Source organism: Pan troglodytes, chromosome 22 (genome assembly GCF_028858775.2).
Source record: "Pan troglodytes isolate AG18354 chromosome 22, NHGRI_mPanTro3-v2.0_pri, whole genome shotgun sequence".
NCBI lineage: Eukaryota > Metazoa > Chordata > Mammalia > Primates > Hominidae > Pan > Pan troglodytes.
In genome coordinates, this window is record NC_072420.2 from 15,663,872 (window position 1) to 15,683,543 (window position 19,672).

Consider the following 19,672-nt stretch of genomic DNA (forward strand, 5'->3'; position numbering starts at 1 on the left):
TTTGTTCTTCTCAATTCTTTTTTATAAACTAAAGTCAAAATAAATTTACATATTTTAAAATGGACTTTAACTTACTAAAATAAATATTATAAATATTCTTCCTATCTATAATGCTGAAAATTTAACAATTAACCTGAATTATAGATTAATTTCTCCTCACACCTAAGCCATGCCAATTTTTTAGTTGTAAAGTCCTAAGCATTCAATTTATTCTACATTATTTTACAGATGTAGTCTCTTTTAATAGAACAGATGTAGGCTTAGATAAAAATCTCCTTAGAAGAAGGAAATGGACTAGATAAACTAAAAATATTATGCATCTGGAACTCAGCTTATTCTGATAAATTTGGTCTTAACCTATATAGTACAGTCGTGTTGTTGAGCTATGGATTAATACACCAGACAGAAATCTTAGCTAAATATAGCCTATGGAATTTTTTCATCAGGTCCCAATACTCTTTAGGGCTGAAATGCTATTAATATAATGTGTTAATGTAGAAATATCATTTTGAAATTGAAATTGAGGAAAATTACTTTTTTTGGCCTTCAATTTTATAAGATTGCTTAGGAGTTAATGTCACTCCTACAGTTTATTTCCCTATATATTTTCTTCTATTTTATTGAAGCTATCTTTACAATTTCATTAGTATCTAATAAAATCATGTGGGTTGTGGATGACAGCAATGATATACTTTCCTATCTTTATCTCACTGAACTCCACAGACTGCCTATCCTCAGGCACAGGAAACTACTCTTAAGTAGTTATGCAATTAACAGCTAAAAAGGAGTGTTTAAAATGAGAAAGAAATATTTTAGGTTGATACATAGGTCACTAATTACTTAGAAATACTCTGAGCCTTCCAAATGAAACCACTATACCCATAAAATTTGAGCCTACAACTTGTGGTCTTGAATTTCTCCCTTCAATTTATAATGTTACAGACAGCCTTGGTCTCTGGCCATCAACTCTTCCTAGCATGGCATTAATCTGTAGGAAATGTCCAGTGACTCAATTGCTACTACTGAAATGTCTGCTGAGGTTCTTGGACACACACATGCACACGCACTCGCTGAACACGCATGGTCACTCAAGACCCTGAGAAATATCAAAGCTGGGAAAAATTCTGTAAAGCCTTTCTTTCTTCCTTCTCTGACAAAGCAACCAGAAGTAACTCATCTAAGGTCAGGATTCTTTGCTGCTTTTTCAGTGTAGCTATAATAGAATTCCCTGCCTATTATTCCCAAATTAACAAAACAAAACAAAAAACATACATAAGAGAAAGGTAGTTTTAGGAAATAGAATGCTTGAAGAAATTTATGGAAAAATTTACATCTAAAATAATCTGTAACACCATTATACCTTCTTTATCCATAGATCAACATACAATAATCTAAAATACAACATGTGCTTATAGAAGGATTAATAGATAAATGGAATGGTGGATGAATAGAGAAACTGATAGACAAATGTTTGATTAACTGACTGAAGGTGTGGATGCATATAGCTGGCATCCATGTGGTAAAGACAGAGTCCAATCCAAACATGATAGAGAGGGAAGTGGAGCAAGGTGGCTGAATAGAACCCTCAGTAATCATCCCTCTCACAGGAATACCAACTTGAATAGCTATTCACACAAGAGAGCACCTCCATAAGTAACTAAAAATCAGGTGAATGATCACAATACCTGGTTCTAACATCATATCCTTGAAAGAGGCACTGAAAAAAGTAGGAAAGGTGGTTTTGGATTGCTGACTCCACCCTCCTCCTCTATCTCCTGGTAGCATCCTCATGGTGCTGAGAGAGAATCTTTGTGCTTGGGAAAGGGAGAGCAAAGTTATTGTGAGACTTTGCATTGACCTCAGTGCTGTTTCTCACAGTGCAAAGCAACACAGGGCAAAATTCAGCTGTCCACTACAGGGGGAGCATATAGACTTCCCCCCAAATTCTGACTAGCCCCTCCACAGTGGGCTGAAGCACTTTGGGGTCCTAAGTAAACTTGAAAGGCAGTCCATACAACAGGGCCTGAAATTCCTGGGCAATTCCTGGTGCTGTGCTGGGCTCAAAGCCAGTGGAACTGAGGTGCACATGATCTAGTAAGATATCAGCAGGAGTGGCCAAAGGGATGCTTTCATCACCCCTTTCCCAATCCCAGGCAGCACAGCTTGCAGCCTGGGGAGAGACTCCTTCCTTCTGCATAAGGAGAGGACACAGGAGAGTGAAAGGACTTTGTCTTGCAGCCACAGTAGAATAGGGCACTAGGCAAACTCCTAAGGTTCCCAATCCATTCTTCACTCCCAGGTGAAATTTCTAGATGCTTGAATCATCAATAGTTAAAATAATCAATTTTTTTCTCATTCCAATAACACTTGGGGGTGAATACCAAGCAGATCAACTTTTGATATGGTTTTTCATCTTTGTAAACTCTTAAGACTTTCTGTTTTATTACTTGCCTTCCCAAAGTTAAGTACTTTTAATTATGACATTACATACTATTAATATGTTATTCTATACCTGACTGCTAATTTGCTCTCCTGGAAATTTTTACATTATAAAATGACTCCATTTTATATTCATAATCAAGGTTATTTCTCTTAAATTTTTTAAGAAGACTTAAACGTAACTATTAACATATCGATGTTATCTTTAGAGAGTTTTTTCGTGCTCTAATTTTTAATATATTTTCAAATTTTTTGTACATTAAAACTTTCAGTTTTCTTTTCAATTGCTTATTTGCTTCAGCAGTCAACTTAACCAGATTCCACTTCCTTTCTGTACATGTGTCTATGTGATATATATACACATATGTATATGTATACATGTATATATTAATAGTTTATAATAATGCATATTATATTCTATCTTATTTGGTTTTCCTTTTTAAGTAGACCACAATGGTCTGCTTATTTTCATGGTGAAAGATGTGAATTTTTCTTACCTGCCCTTTAAACTACTTGGGGAAAATGCAAAGTCAGCTGAACTAAATTTAGCAATTACCTTTTAGCTGACAGGGCCTTCTGATGTGGGAATCATTCTTATGCTTGCTGTGGTCCTGCCAGATTTTGTCATTCACAGTTTTTCCTTCTAAAGTGAAGCAGATAATTGGTTAGCAGAATTCATAGTAACATTTGTCCAGTAAGTATAAGACATTTGAAATCAAAACAAGTTCAGCACAGGATTTGCAACTTGGTAAGTGGTATCTTAAGAGAGCTCTAGTTCTAGGTGATGCAGGAAGTCAGGGACCCCGAACGGAGGGACCGGCTGAAGCCATGGCAGAAGAACATAAATTGTGAAGATTTCATGGACATTTATTAGTTCCCCAAATTAATACTTTTATAATTTCTTACGCCTGGCCTGTCTTTACTGTAATCTCTGAACATAAATTGTGAAGATTTCATAGACACTTATCACTTCCCCAATCAATATTCTTGTGATTTCCTATGCCTGTCTTTAATCTCTTAATCCTGTCATCTTCGTAAGCTGAGGATGTATGTCGCCTCAGAACCCTGTGATGATTGTGTTAACTGCACAAATTGTTTGTAGAGCATGTGTGTTTGAACAATATCAAATCTGGGCACCTTAAGAACAGGATAACAGCGATTTTCTGGGAACAAGGGAGATAACCTTAAAGTCTGGCTGCCTGTGGGCTGGGCACGACGGAGCCATATTTCTCTTATTACCGAAAATGGGTAAGAGAAATATCGCTGAATTCTTTCCCCAGTAAGGAATATTAATAATTAACAGCCCTGGGAAAAGAACGCATTCCCAGGGCGCGGCCTCTAAAATGGCCACCCTAGGAGTGTCTGCCTTATGTAGCTGTGGATAGGGATGAAATATGTCCTAGTCTCCTGCAGTGCCCCCAGGCTTGCTAGGATTAGGAAATTCCAGCCTGGTGAATTCTAGTCAGACTGGTTCTCTGCTCTTGAACCATGACAATGCATGCACAGCAGGACATGGAAGTTCATTAGTGATTCTATTTTCACCCTTAACTTCTGCCTTGTGATCTTTTGTCGCCCTTGAAGCATGTGATCTCTGTGACCCACACCCTATTTGTGCACTCCCTCCTCTTTGAAAATTGCTAATAAAAACTTGCTGGTTTTGTGGCTCAGGGGGCATCACAGAACCTGCTGACATGTGATGTCTCCCACAGATACCCAGCTTTAAAATTTCTCTCTTGCGTACTCTTTCCCTTTATTTCTCAGACTGGCTGACACTTAGACAAATAGAAAAGAACACAAGTTGAATTATCGGTGGCGGGTTCCCCCATATCAGGGAGTTCTAGTCCTTCATGGACAACAACAGGTATCCTGTGGGCTACCCACTTACTCCCATGAACTACATAGGCACTTCACCATATATGATAGAATGCTGTTACTCTAACGTCTCTTGATAGCTTATGATTGCATTATTCTTTGTAGTTTTCTTGAATTCATAACCAATTATTATTACTTTTCTGAGACAGCATCTTACTCTCGCCCAGGTTGGAGTACAGTGGTGTGATCATAGCTCATTGTAGCCTCAAATTCCTGGGCCATAGCTATCCTCCTGCCTCAATTTCCCAAGTAGCTGAAACTACAGTCATGTGCCACCAGGATAGGCACTTTTTTTTTTTTTTTTGTAGAGACAGGGTCATAACCAATTGTTTCTATGCATCCTGAAAAGGTTAAACTATCCTTACCCTCTAGATTCTCCATCATTTCTAACAAACTAATTGTGTAGAAATAACACTGGGCTGTGATAGTTTCAAGAAACTCTAAGATCCTTGAATGGAATATAAATGATTTGCTCAGCTTTGTCCTCCCAACATCTAAAGCAGGCCCTGGACATGTGAAGAAATGAACTGCACCAAATGGAAAATTGGAGTCCCTTCTAAATTACTTACTACAGATAAATCATTCTACATATTGTATCATGCATTGATAAAACAAATGTTGAATAATGCAACCTATGTGTAGCATGAAGACAAACTCAGCATGCTGCGTTGTTTCTAAAGTCACTATTTGCTCATATGTTTTGATTATAGAAAAGGCAGTTGATCATCAAGAACTGTGTTAGGATAGAAATATTGGTTGTACTGTATGTGCATGCAGAATAGACTGCGAATGGATCTAGATGAAAAATAAAATGTTGCCTTACTTCCTTTTATTTAAGACTGTGCACTATTCAAATTAGGGCTGATATTCAAAATATTTAACAACGAGTGACTGCAGGACCCTGATAGGATCCAGCACCTATAGATGCTACTGCTGGGAGAATTGAAACCTGATTAAAACGCAGATATCCTTCAAAGTTGTACCCATTGTGGGGTATCACCTTAGTCAGAATGAGCTTTTCAGATCCTACCAGGAAATTGGTTTTTAAAAAAGAAGGAAATGAGTATGAGCACCTGACTCCTCTGCTGGGGAGAAGGAAAGGGAAAAGGGTACCCACAAGTTTGGCACACTATATTAAAAAAAATTATTGAGGCCAGGCATGGTGGCTCACGCCTGTAATCCCAGCACTTTGAGAGGTCGAGGCAGGCGGATCACGAGGTCAAGAGATCGAGACCATCCTGGCCAACACAGTGAAACCTGTCTCTACTAAAAATACAAAAAATTAGCTGGGTGTGATGGCACGCGCCTGTAGTCCCAGCTACTCTGGGGGCTGAGGCAGGGGAATTGCTTGAACCCGGGAGGCAGAGGTGGCAGTGAGCCAAGATCGCACCACTGCATTTCCAGCCCGGCAACAGAGTGAGACTCCGTCTTAAAAATAACTAAATAAATAAAATTACTGACTGGATGATCCAGATGTTTCACATTGTGAATGTTTTATAATTACTGACTCCCTATTTTCTGTAAAGTAAAAAGAGAGATAATCTATTAACTTTCTAAAAATAATGAATAGAAATCGATTTTTACTTTAGAATTAAAGTACAAACCAAACTGATTGCATGTGTTATTACTATGAATGCTATCACAGCAACTAAAGAGAAGATTTGGTGTGTGAAATGTTGTAGAAGAGACTTTTATAATGAAACCACTTTCTGCTAATTTTTTATTGTCTCCTAGATTCACAGATCTAAAAAGATCTCTAACAAGTCACCTTGACCACGGAGCAGCCAAGCTACACATGGAGAGCTGGAAGATGAGCAGCCAATGAACTACCAAAGAGGATTATTCTGTTTAAATATAAAAGGAAAATATTGCAAATAAATCAATGATTTCTTTGTCATAGCCATTTAAAGTTAGAATGAAGCCACTTTTAAAAAATGTTCTTCTATATAATTCAAAGACAACTCAATTTGACTTTCATTAATCAGTTTTGTTGCTTTGTGGCAGGAGCAGGAGAAAAGAACTTTTGGGGAGACAGAATACGTCATTTACACTTGTAACCTTAGGAATCACTAACCAAATATTTTATTTTCAGACATAAATCTCCGGAATAACCTGGAAGAATAAAAGAAACAGATATTTAAGTCTACATTTAATAAATAACATTTAAATCAAACAGAAATTAGAATATGTGCAACACTTTGGGAGCAGAAATAAATTCTACCTCTAACCGAGGTCTACCTATGGTCTTGAATCTTCCTAACCCTAGGTGGCAAATTACAGTAAATACAAGTACAATTTGGGTCTGTAAATTTCTATGCAATATGGAGAAACTGATATTCATAAGACCTGAAAAAAATAGTAAGTCGTTTTACGTGAAGGTATCTCAGGATAACCAGTTACTGGGGGGGAAGTGCTTTTCCAAATAATTATGTTAATAAATACAGAAAGAATGATGTAAATTGTATATAACCATTATGAAATCTCTAATAAAATAAAATATCTGGAGAATAATCACCAATTACTGATAAAGCCTAATTGAAAGGCTGATGGGCAACTTTATGCCAATGGATCCACCTGATACCATCTGAACCCACTGAGCAATATCACTGTCATAAAAATATGATCATGCTAATCAATTCATGTGTGTGGGTGAACACACACATATCTCATAACTAACATTGTTATAGCTTAAGTGTTTTCTACTATTGATATTCTTTATTGTCATTAAATTAAAACCGAGGTTACCCTTTTTTCAAGCTCAAAATTGTGAGCAAAAACATGCATAGATAAGGTTTCCTTTTTGTTAATTTTTTGTTTCCTTTTCATTTTTTAATGCAAAATGGTTAGGACATCTCTTGGCACACAGCAAGCATTGCAAACAAATAAAACTATTTATAGTATTGTAAAGTGAGGTAAGTGAATAACAATGAGACTAGACATAAGGCTTACAACAAAACAGAAAGTATACAGTCACTGAAGACCAACTTTTGAATATATATATAAATATACATATTTGAATCTTTTCATACTTTATATATATTTGAATCTTATCACACTTTGAGATTTAACTAAAAGTTTACAGGAAACATAGAGTAGAGAAAAACTTGCTTTAAAAAACACAAGGATTCAATCAGCAAAATTCAAAAATCTGGGAAATTCTTCAGGACACAGACTCCAGTTTCTTCAACAAATAAATGAAAAGACATAAATTAAGAGACCTGAACTGAATCCAGTTGAGCTTTTTGGATCCTGATTTAAATAAACCAACTCTGAAAAAGCATTTGAGTCTGTCAGAAATATTTTAATAGTGACTGTATATTTGGCAAATTAATGTCATTTGTCTAGTGCAGTAATGGTATTGTGATTATGCTTTTTAAAAAATAATTCTTATTTTTTAATAACATACACTGAAGCATGAAATTATGTGTCTGGCATCTGCTTTATTAATACAAAAACAGTGGGGATGGAGTTGAGGGAGTAGAATGGGTAGAAATAAAATTGACTACAGGTTGATCCTTGTTTAAGTTTGGTGATATGAGTTTATCATTAACTCTTCCCCATGTATGATTGAAAATTTCCGTAATAAAATGTTTTGAAACAGAAACAGAGGATAGGACTATGCTGACTTGACTGCTAATCAATTCATGTGTGTGGGTAAACACACATATCTCATCACTAACTGTTATAGCTTAAGTGTTTCCCACTATTCATATTCTTGATAGTCATGTGCTCGCTTCGGCAGCACAGATACATATTCTTGATAGTCATTAAATTAAAACGAAGGTGACCCTTTTTAAGCTCAAAATTGTAAGCAAAAACATGCATATATAAGGTTTCCTTTTTCTTAATCTTTTGTTTGTTTTTAATTTTTTAATGCAAAATGCTTAGGACATCTCTTGGCATATAGCAAGAATTCCAAACAAATAAAGCTGTTTATAATACTGTAAAGTGATGTAGGTGTATAACAACATGAGACATCATTTCCATCAGGAGAGTGGTAGGCAAAAAAAAAAATAAGGAACTCAAAGGAGTCTTCAATTTTATTTTAATTGCTTGAAATCTGAGGCCCACCTTAACTGATCTGGTTTATGTTTGAAAAATTGTAAATTGGTCATCATCAGACACTTTCCCTTTAATTCAATCCTCCTTCTGTCATCTATGTTTTGGTAGCCTATATTCTGTGGAAGCATCAATCATAAGCAAACGGCTACTATTTTGTTTAAGTACGTTCCTTGGAATTAGTGAATTTCTTATTCATGGTCAGAAAAACAGCCTCACATACATGGCGATAAGACTGAGAAAGGCCCAGCCAAAGCCCCTTCTTTACTCCACCTCGTGCTTCAAATGCCAGTGTTGTAGTTTAAATAGTTAATTGTAACTAAAATACAACTACACCAGCCTGACAGGTCCCTAAGCTGTTAATCACCCAATTACCTACTTACTATGGATGTGTTTTATATTTTTAAGTGGGAGAAAGCTTTGAGCAGGGGGAATAAAAAAGAAAAAAAAAGGAAAGAATATGAAAAAGCACAAGAGCTTTTGAGAAAGAGGACACCCAGAGAGAACATCACATAATTTACAATTGGCCTCAGACCAATCCAGGGTGCAAGGAAGCCATTCTTCTGTATCCTCGGCAACCAATCTGAAAGTTTCCCCATAAACCGGCTTCCTGCCCATGTGTAGTTCGTGCTTATCAATTAAAATCCCATTACCTTATGCAACATGTGTATGTCATGTCCTCTGGCAGCTGGATGTGCTGAATGTAAAGCCAGGCCTGACCTAAATAACCTGAAACTCTTTGCAAACACATTTTTATGTGGATTAGAAAAATACTTCAGAAAATTTATAGGTCACTGATAGAAATATGTTTTTACGGAGGCTCCCACTTTAATCTAGGCCTGGTTTAGACACATGTTTCTTCTGAAAATTTAATTTGCACATCCCTGTCTACTGGGATGTCACAACACAGCTTTCCCATGCATCAGCATAAACAGAGAAATGATAGCAAAGCAATCCACATCTAGATTTGTACATGACAGCTGCAAAAAAAGAAAAAAAAAAGTACTTTGGCACGAGGTCCACTAAAAATTCACATTCAACATTACAGAACTAAGGGAACATGAAGTTTACCAAGTAAATTTGACTTACTTTCTCTTTTTTGGTTTTGCATTCCCCAAATTAGAAACTCCCTGTAAAATAAAATAAAATGAATAAAATAAAATAAATAACATAAAATAAGACAAAACTATATCAAGAGATCTGAAAGAGAATTCATTCATTTTCTAGTATAATCCAAATGTAGTTCCTTTTGCCTTTTCCCTAGTGAAAAAGACTGATATGTCCCCCGTTGTATTTTAGTAATGTGTCACAGAAGTTTGGCTCACATTTTAACTTTTTTTTTCCTTTTGTCTTTGTAACTTTGAGAAAGGTAGGATATTTCCTTTATTAACGAGGGCTTATATCTTATTTTAAGCCCTTGCCAGTTTTAAAAAAAACAACAGGTCTTTTAAATTAAAACATCCAATTAAATCCTCATTATCTAAACCTTCTGTCCCTCCATCAATCCACCAAAACCAAGGAGAGAGACACATACCTGGGTGTGTTAGTTGTATCATAGAGTGCCTTCATTTGAGAAAAATGGAAAGTAGCCTATCACAATACCCTCAGGGTGTTGAAATATATCTGTGATTCATCTGACCTTTTTCTTCAGATCAAGTGACCATTGTGTAAAATCCCTTACACTTTTGGGGAAAGAATTTGTCACATTTTTCACCATCCTTGAAACAGCTTAAACTGCCCTAGACACCTTTAAAAGCGCTTCAGATTCTGTATTTATTATTCACCTACTCCTCCATTTAAAAAACATTTACAGAATATCTACATGAAAGGCAACCGATTGTGTTCTGGAGAGGTTCATTTGTTTGGCATGGTAGGAATTTACGTACTAAAGAAAATTGCAACGAATATTCCACTTTTGAGGGGGAAAAAACACAAATGCTAAGGCTAAAAGGAAAGGTGAATGGAAACCAGAAAAAGGAAGTTTGATTCTATTATTCAGGTCGTTAATAGTAACAGCCTGATCACAGTGAAATCCAGGATAACCTTTCCCCAAGATAGTGATTGAAGGGGCCATTTATCTAATCTTTATTTTGTTTGTATCAAGATTTTTAACTGCAGAGGACAATTTGAATTTTTTATTTTCCTAGTGGTTGAGCAGAACGTTACTAAAACCCCACACACTGAAACAGTCAGTCCCTGAACTCGAGGAGCACATATTACCAAGTTTGAAATACTTGTGCATGACCCATAGGACATTGCTTGTAGGGAAGAGGTGGTGGATGGGGGTTGTAAGTAAGGATGTGGGAAGCATGAATTAAACCCTAATGTGAGTGAGGATATCAGCAGGCCTTTGAGGAGTTAGTGGTCAGATGGACCACTCCTTCCATTCTCTATGCTTTGTCATCCTGTGCCCTAAAAGTATGCAATCTCTATTCAAGGTCTTTTTCTGAAATTGTTTAGGTCTTGGGCCAGATCTTTCCAAACCTCAGATTAGAAGCTAATTGTGTTCCTTGCCCCACAATCAGTAGCCACTCACATTTAACAAGCTTTGTGACAATCATGAGGAAAGAGGATGGCCATCCATCTTTATAGTAGTGTTTTTCTGTTATGTGTATTTGGAACTAACTAGGAAAGAACAAGCAAGCTCCATGTTCCACAGTCTATGCAATCGGGACCAAATATGTCTCAATAGTCAAAATCCATCACCCTGAGTCTCATTAGTTTGTCGTATGGGTTTAGGTAAATCTCTTGGGATTATGAATGTTGCTGTCTTCAAAATAGTCTACCTTTTGTGAAAATAGACAAGATTTGCAATAAGGAATATGGGAAACATTCGATACCTTTTAATTTTTAATTATTCAAGTCACAGTATTTTGGAACCAACTTCTTATATCAGGATTCCTCTGCCTTTGCTATCAAAGAGATTAATTCCAGATGGCTCACAAAATTTATATGCAATCGAGCAAGAGAGTTTGAATTTGGAAAGAAGATGTATTACGCAAACATAGTCTCCTGTATCACCTGGGTGAAGCTTTTGTTAATACAATTAGGTATGGGACCCACACGAAGCTTAAACACTTGTAACAGCTGATTGTGGTGAAAGGAACATAATTAGCTTCCGGTTTGAAGTTTGGAGACATCTGGACTGAGATTAAAGTAATTTCCTAAGACCACAAATAGAGATTGGTTACTTTTACTATGTATGTTGTCACAATATTCTCTAGGGACTACCCACTTTTTTCTGGTTTTACTGGAATTGGGGTCATCCAATTTTTCCTCATGATGAATCAGTTTAGGTTTGGGAAACTTTGTTAAAAGACTTTCTTGTAATGAATATTTTGGGCAAAAAATTGAGCTGAAACTTCTTTTTAATCTCTATTAAGATGAAAGAGTTAATGTATTTCTCCTTAGGCAACCTGCTTCCTACAAGGGTAGGGAGAGTCAGGCACATTAAATGTGGGTCTGGAGTGTGATTATATGAGGAAGAGGGATTACTTAAACAGGCCAACATCTACTTAATTAGAATAATAGGTCTATTCCCTCGGTGTTGCCTAGTTGTAGATTACTACTGAACTGGTTAAGCAATTTTTAGTACTGCTTATACCAGACTCAAAGCAGCTGTGGAAAATGTAAATGGCTTTCAATTCTGACTGCTGCTTACATAAGCAGACTGTCACGTATATTGGAGTTCACACCCTGGGTACTTTATTCCTAGAGGGGCAAGTCAAAGAAAGACTACATACACTTTTATTTTTAGAACCACAGCTGTGTATGTGTGTGTGTGTGTGTGTGTGTGTGTGTGTGTGTGTGTGTTCTACTCTGAATTCCAAAAGAAAGATACCACTTTGGAGAGTTATTTCAGTGAAAAAATGTCTAGTCCTTTAATTTGACATTTGCCATGAATGCTGGGTAAAACTTACTCCTGTTAGCCTTCAATTCAGTATCCCCTAAGTTAGGCAGTAATCATTCTTCTTACCTTCCATTCACTAGGGAATGTGTGGCTTAATTTTATTTTTCTCCCTAGCAATTGTTAGAAAATAAAAAATGAAATGTAGAAAAATTATTACAAATGAACCAACAGAAACTAAGAAACATTTCCAAGCTATGTTATTTTTAAGGTAAATGAGGGTAGACTCTAAGAGCAAAGCACTTCCGTATATAAAATTAGGTCAAAGTTTTAAAAAATAGAAAGAGAAGATGTACCTTAAAAGAACAGATAAATTGTAGATATCAAATATATTTCTATTCTCATGCAGAGGTTACAGATGACTATCCTTTGGGATTCAGCCTAATATGTGCCTGTTTCTTGCTTTATTGCTTTGTAAACCTCACTTTCAAATTACAAAGTCAAAAGGAAAAATGTAAATATGTCAGGAGTTGTTGTTGCCTAGCTAATGGAAATGGGAAAGATGATTCTGTACCAGAGAAAACTGATTGGCAGCAATTGATGATGTAAATCCCATGGTGAATTTTTAGGACTGTAGAGCTGATGCAAACTTTGACTTGAAAATGAAAAAATTGAGGCTCAAAATGATAAATGGACTCATTTAGGATCAAGCATATAGTGCTTTACCTTAACTAAATACTGGTGGATTTAAAACATTTCTAATGTATTTTTTTTGGAATTGCACAAGTCATTCATTTCTACATTCACATTTTATTCAACAAACACTTATTGAACATCTACTATGTACCAGACACTGTTGTAGGGGAGAAAAGATTTATTTCCTCACCTATCACAAAGTTCATGGCTGATATTCCTATAACAAAAGAGAGATTAGCAAGATAAAATAATACACAGTTATTTATTAAAAGTTTTATGTGGCATAAACCTTCAGAAATGAAGTCCCTAAAACTCAGAGAAAAGTGTATTTTTTTTTAATTGCCGTGTAGAAATATGATTGGAAGACAAAAGGTATGATCTGATGGTAATAAACTGGAGGGAATTTAGAAAGGCCTGTTTGTTCAGCTTCTTCTTGGCGTCTCTGTGTGACATCCCTTTTCTCTGAGTATAGAGCAGAATACCTGTCATTTGAGAGCCTTCAGAGGAGGAGAAGGGGAGAGTAATTCAGAGAGTGATCTTCTTAGATTTTATGGCCTGCTTCAGGGTAGAAGGAGAGAGGGGGAATTATAATTCTATGGCCTGTTTCAGGGGAGAAAGGGGCAATGGAAATTTCAGTTTCTATGGTCCACTTTAGGAGAGAAGGGGCAAGAGAAAGTCAGAGATATCTTCCTGCTTCTGCTATTTTCTTAATTTCCTTCACTTCAAGATAGTCAATGATATGGTTAGGCTTTGTGTCCCCACCCAAATCTCGTCTTGAATTGTAATCCCTAGGTGTTGAGGGAGGAACTTGGAGGGAATTGGGTCATGGGGGTGGTTTTCCCTATGCTGTTCTCGTGATACTGAGTGAGTTCTTACGAGATGTGATGGTTTCATAAGTGGCTAACAGTTCCTCCTACTCTCTCCTGCCACCATGTGAAGAAGGTACGTTCTGCCTACTTCCCCTTCTGTCATGACTGTAAGTTTCCTGAGGCCTCCCTCACAGCGGTTTGACTATGAGTCCATTAAACCTCTTTCCTTTATAGATTGCCCAGTTCTGGGTATTTCTTTATAGCAGTGTGAACATGATCTAATACATTCAGTATGCCAATGTGTGATATTTTAAGGTAGCATTTCATGTACCCCTCATTGTTTTAGATGCAAAAAAGAATTGCAAGTAGTCTTTCTTTCAATTATCTATCACCAGTGACTGTTGATCTCAGAATCCTATTGAATTCCATTTTTTTAGCTTTAAAGATTAAATGAGTTAACCTATATAAAATCCTTACATGATGTCAAACACACTGGAGACACATATAGATGACATTTCTTATTAGATACATTGTTTATTAATAGTTACATAGAATTCGGATTTTGAAGTGAATTGAACATGGGTACAAACACATACGTAAATATGTATAACACACATATAAATTCCTATTAAAATAAGCTAATTCAATTTCTATTTTGTTTAATTCATTCTCTTGCAAAAATGAAGATTGTTCACTTGTGTAACTAAAATGGCTATATTAATATTAAAATACAGTGATTCCAAAAATGCCACACGCAAACTGAATAAGTATGTTTCTGGATATTTCTTGGCTTCCTATGTTTCAACAAATTTCCTACAGATTTTCAAAGAAGACATGACAGTTCATTTTTAAAATTCCAGTAGACATGTAGCAAAGAGGATGATTATGAAACTTCAAAGGTAATAGACAGGGTGGTTCCAAGATGGCCGAATAGGAACAGCTCCAGTCTACAGCTCCCAGCATGAGTGACACAGAAGACGGGTGATTTCTGCATTTCCATCTGAGGTACTGGGTTCATCTCACAGGGGCTTGTCAGACAGTGGGTGCAGCCCACTGAGTGTGAGCCGAAGCAGGACAAGGCATCGCCTCACCTGGGAAGCACAAGGGACCAGGGAATCCTCTTTCCTAGCCAAGGGAAGCTGTGACAGATGGCACCTGGAAAATCGGGTCACTCCCACCCTAATACTGCACTTTTCCAACAGTCTTAGCAAACGGCACTCCAGGAGATTATATCCCACACCTGGCTCAGAGGATCCCATGCCCATGGAGCCTCACTCATTGCTAGCACAGCAGTCTGAGATCGAACTGCAAGGTGGCAGAGAGGCTGGGGGAGGGGCACCCAACATTGCTGAGGCTTGAGTAGATAAACAAAGTGGCTGGGAAGCTCCAACTGGGTGGAGCCCACCGCAGCTCAAAGAGGCCTGCCTGCCTCTGTAGACTCCACCTCTGGCGGCAGGGCATAGCCAAACAAAAGGCAGCAGAAACCTCTGCAGACTTAAATGTCCCTGTCTGACAGCTTTGAAGAGAGTAGTGGTTCTCCCAGCATGGAGTTAGAGATCTGAGAACGGACAGACTGCCCCCTCAAGGGGGTCCCTGACCCTCGAGTAGCCTAACTAGGAGGCACACCCCAGTACAGGCAGACTGACACCCCACATGGCTGGGTACCCCTCTGAGATGAAGCTTCCAGAGGAAAGATCAGGCAGCAACATTTGCTGTTCAGCAATGTTCTCTGTTCTGCAGCCTCTGCTGCTAATACTCAGGCAAACAGGGTCTGGAGTGGACCTCCAGCAAACACCAACATACCTGCAGCTGAGGGTCCTGACTGCTAGAAGGAAAACTAACAAACAGAAAGGACATCCACAACAAAACCCCATCTGTACATCACCATTATCAAAGACCAAAGGTAGATAAAACCACAAAGATGGGGAAAAAACAGCAGAAAAGCTGAAAATTCTAAAACCAGAGTGCCTCTCCTCCTCCAAAGGAAAGCAGCTCCTCGCCAGCAATGGAACAAAGCTGGATGGAGAATGACTTTGACAAGTTGAGAGAAGAAGGCTTCAGATGATCAAACTTCTCCGAGCTAAAGGAGGAAGTTTGAACCCATCGCAAAGAAGCTAAAAACCTTGGGAAAAGATTAGACGAATGGCTAACTAGAATAACCAGTGTAGAGAAGTCCTTAAATGACCTGATGGAGCTGAAAACCATGGTACGAGAACTACGTGATGAATCCACAAGTTTCAGTAGCCAATTCAATCAACGGGAAGAAAGGATATCAGTGACTGAAGATCAAATGAATGAAATGAAACGAGAAGAGAAGTTTAGACAAAAAAGAGTAAAAAGAAATGAAGAGCCTCTAAGAATTATGGGACTATGTGAAAAGACCAAATCTACATCTGATTGGTGCACCTGAAAGTGACGGGGAGAATGGAACCAAGTTGGAAAACACTCTGCAGGATATTATCAAGGAGAACTTCCCCAACCTAGCAAGGCAGGCCAACATTCAAATTCAGGAAATACAGAGAATGCCACAAAGATACTCCTCGAGAAGAGCAACTCCAAGACACCTAATTGTCAGATTCACCAAAGTTGAAATGAAGGAAAAAATGTTAAGGGCAGCCAGAGAGAAAAGTCAGGTTACCCACAAAGGGAAGCCCATCTGACTAACAGCGGACCTCTCAGCAGAAACTCCACAAGCCAGAAGAGAGTGGGGGCCAATATTCAACATTCTTAAAGAAAAGAATTTTCAACCCAGAATTTCATATCCAGTCAAACCAAGCTTTATAAGTGAAGGAGAAATAAAATCCTTTACAGACAAGCAAATGCTGAGAGAATTTGTCACCACCAGGCCTGCCCTACAAGAACTCCTAAGGAAGCACTAAACATGGAAAGGAACAACCAGTACCAGCCACTGCAAAAACATGACAAATTGTAAAGACCATCAATGCTAGGAAGAAACTGCATCAGCTAACGAGAAAAATAACCAGCTAACATCATAATGACAGGATCAAATTCACACATAACAATATTAACCTTAAATGTAAATGGGTTAAATGCTCCAATTAAAAGACACAGACTGGCAAATTGGATAAAGAGTCAAGACCCATCAGCGTCAGTGAGCTGTATTCAGGAGACCCATCTCATGTGCAGAGACACACATAGGCTCAAAATAAAGGGATGGAAGAAGATCTACCAAGAAAATGGAAAACAAAAAAAGGCAGGGGTTGCAATCCTAGTCTCTGATAAAACAGACTTTAAGCCAACAAAGATCGAAAGAGACAAAGAAGACCATTACATAATAGTAAAGGGATCAATTCAACAAGAAGAACTAACTATCCTAAATATATATGGACCCAATACAGAAGCACCCAGATTCATAAAGCAAGTCCTTAGAGACCTACAAGGAGACTTAGACTCCCACACAATAATAATGGGAGACTTTAACACCTCACTGTCAACGTTAGACAGATCAACAAGATGGAAAGTTCACAAGGATATCCAGGAATTGAACGCAGCTCTGCACCAAGCGGACCTAATAGACATCTACAGAACTCTCCACCCCAAATCAACAGAATATACATTCTTTTCAGCACCACACCACACCTATTCCAAAATTGACCACATAGTTAGAAGTAAAGCACTCCTCAGCAAATGTAAAAGAAAAGAAATTATAACAAACTGTCTCTCAGACCACAGAGCAGTCAAACTAGAACTCAGGATTAAGAAACTCACTCAAAACTGCTCAACTACATGGAAACTGAACAATCTGCTCTTGAATAACTACTGGGTACATAACGAAATGAAGGCAGAAAGAAAGATGTTCTTTGAAACCAATGAGAACAAAGATACAACATACCAGAATTTCTGGGACACATTTAAAGAAATGTATAGAGGGAAATTTATAGCACTAAATGCTCACAAGAGAAAGCAGGGAAGATCTAAAATCAACACCCTAACACCACAATTAAAAGAACTAGAGAATCAAGAGCAAACACATTCAAAAGCTAGCAGAAGGCAAGAAATAACTAAGATCAGAGCAGAACTGAAGGAGATAGAGACACAAAAAACCCTTCAAAAAATCAATGAATGCAGGAGCTGTTTTTTTGAAAAGATCAACAAAATTGATAGACTGGTAGCAAGACTAATAAAGAAGAAAAGAGAGAAGAATAAAATAGACACAATAAGAAATGATAAAGGGGATATCATCACCAATCCCACAGTAATACAAACTACCATCAGAGAATACTATAAACACCTCTACGCAAATAAACTACAAAATCTAGAAGAAATGGATAAATTCCTGGACACATACACCCTCCCAAGACTAAACCAGGAAGAATGTGAATCCCTGAATAGACCAATCACAGGCTCTGAAATTGAGGCCATAATTAATAGCCTACAAACCAAAAAAAGTCCAGGACCAGATGGATTCACAGCCAAATACTAACAGAGGTAAAAGGAGGAGCTGGTACTATTCCTTCTGAAACTATTCCAATCAATAGAAAAAGAGGGAATCCTCCCTAACTCATTTTATGAGGCCAGCATCATCCTGATACCAAAGCCGGGAAGAGACACAACCAAAAAAGAGAATTTTAGGCCAATATCCTTGATGAACATTGATGTAAAAATCCTCAATAAAATAGTGGCAAACCGAATCCAGTAGCCCATCAAAAAGCTTATCCACCATGATCAAGTGGGCTTCATCCCTGGGATGCAAGGCTGGTTCAACATACACGAGTCAATAAACATAATCCAGCATATAAACAGAACCAACGACAAAAACCACATGATTATCTCAATAGATGCAGAAAAGGCCGTTGACAAAATTCAACCGCCCTTCATGCTAAAAACTCTCAATAAATTAGGTATTGATGGGACGTATCTCAAAATAATAAGAGCTATCTATGACAAACCCACAGCCAATATCACACTGAATGGGCAAAAACTGGAAGCATTCCCTTTGAAAACTGGCACAAGACAGGGATGCCCTCTTTCACCACTCCTATTCAACATAGCATTGGAAGTTCTGGCCAGGGCAATCAAGCAGGAGAAAGAAATACATGGTATTCAATTAGGAAAAGAGGAAGTCAAATTGTCCCTGTTTGCAGATGACATGATTGTATATTTAGAAAGCCCCATAGTCTCAGCCCTAAATCTCCTTAAGCTGATAAGCAACTTCAGCAAAGTCTCAGGATACAAAATCAATGTACAAAAATCACAAGCATTCTTATACACTAATAACAGACGAACAGAGAGCCAAATCATGAGTGAACTCCCATTCACAATTGCTTCAAAGAGAACAAAATACCTAGGAATCCAACTTACCAGGGATGTGAAAGACCTCTTCAAGGAGAACTACAAACCACTGCTCAATGAGATAAAAGAGTACATAAACAAGTGGAAGATAATTCCATGCTCATGGATAGGAAGAATCAGTATTGTGAAAATGGCCACACTGCCCAAAGTAATTTACAGATTCAATGCCATCCCCATCAAGCTACCAATGACTTTCTTCACAGAATTAGACAAAACTACTTTAAAGTTCATATGGAACCAAACAAGAGCCTGCATTGCCAGGACAATCCTAAGCCAAAAGAACAAAGCTGGAGGCATCACGCTACCTGACTTCAAACTATACTACAAGGCTACAGTAACCAAAACAGCATGCTACTGGTACCAAAACAGAGATATAGACCAATGGAACAGAACTGAGACCTCTGAAATAATAACACACATCTACAATCAACTGATCTTTGACAAACCTGACAAAAACAAGCAATGGGGAGAGGATTCCCTATTTAATAAATGGTGCTGGGAATACTGGCTAGTCGTATGTAGAAAGTTGAAACTGGATCCCTTCTTTACACCTTATACAAAAATTACTTCAAGATGGATTAAAGACTTACATGTCAGACATAAAACCATAAAAACCCTAGAAGAAAACCTAGGCATT

At 37.6% G+C, this 19,672-nt stretch overlaps 1 protein-coding gene across 3 annotated transcripts in view; it reads right to left on the bottom strand.

The window, feature by feature from the left end:
• Positions 1 to 19,672, bottom strand: part of SAMSN1 (SAM domain, SH3 domain and nuclear localization signals 1) — a 175,264-nt gene that overhangs the window by 121,659 nt on the left and 33,933 nt on the right. For 2 of the 3 annotated variants that reach the window (XM_009442827.5, XM_054675301.2), the window contains exons 4-6: positions 9,460 to 9,500; positions 6,386 to 6,423; positions 2,996 to 3,082 (exon numbers count right to left, since the gene is read on the bottom strand). In XM_009442827.5, the coding sequence (XP_009441102.3) occupies positions 2,996 to 3,082; positions 6,386 to 6,423; positions 9,460 to 9,500 (166 nt within the window). Of the gene's footprint in view, positions 1 to 1,685; positions 1,810 to 2,995; positions 3,083 to 6,385; positions 6,424 to 9,459; positions 9,501 to 19,672 lie in introns of those variants that run through there. The other variant, XM_016938412.4, reaches the window with a different exon arrangement.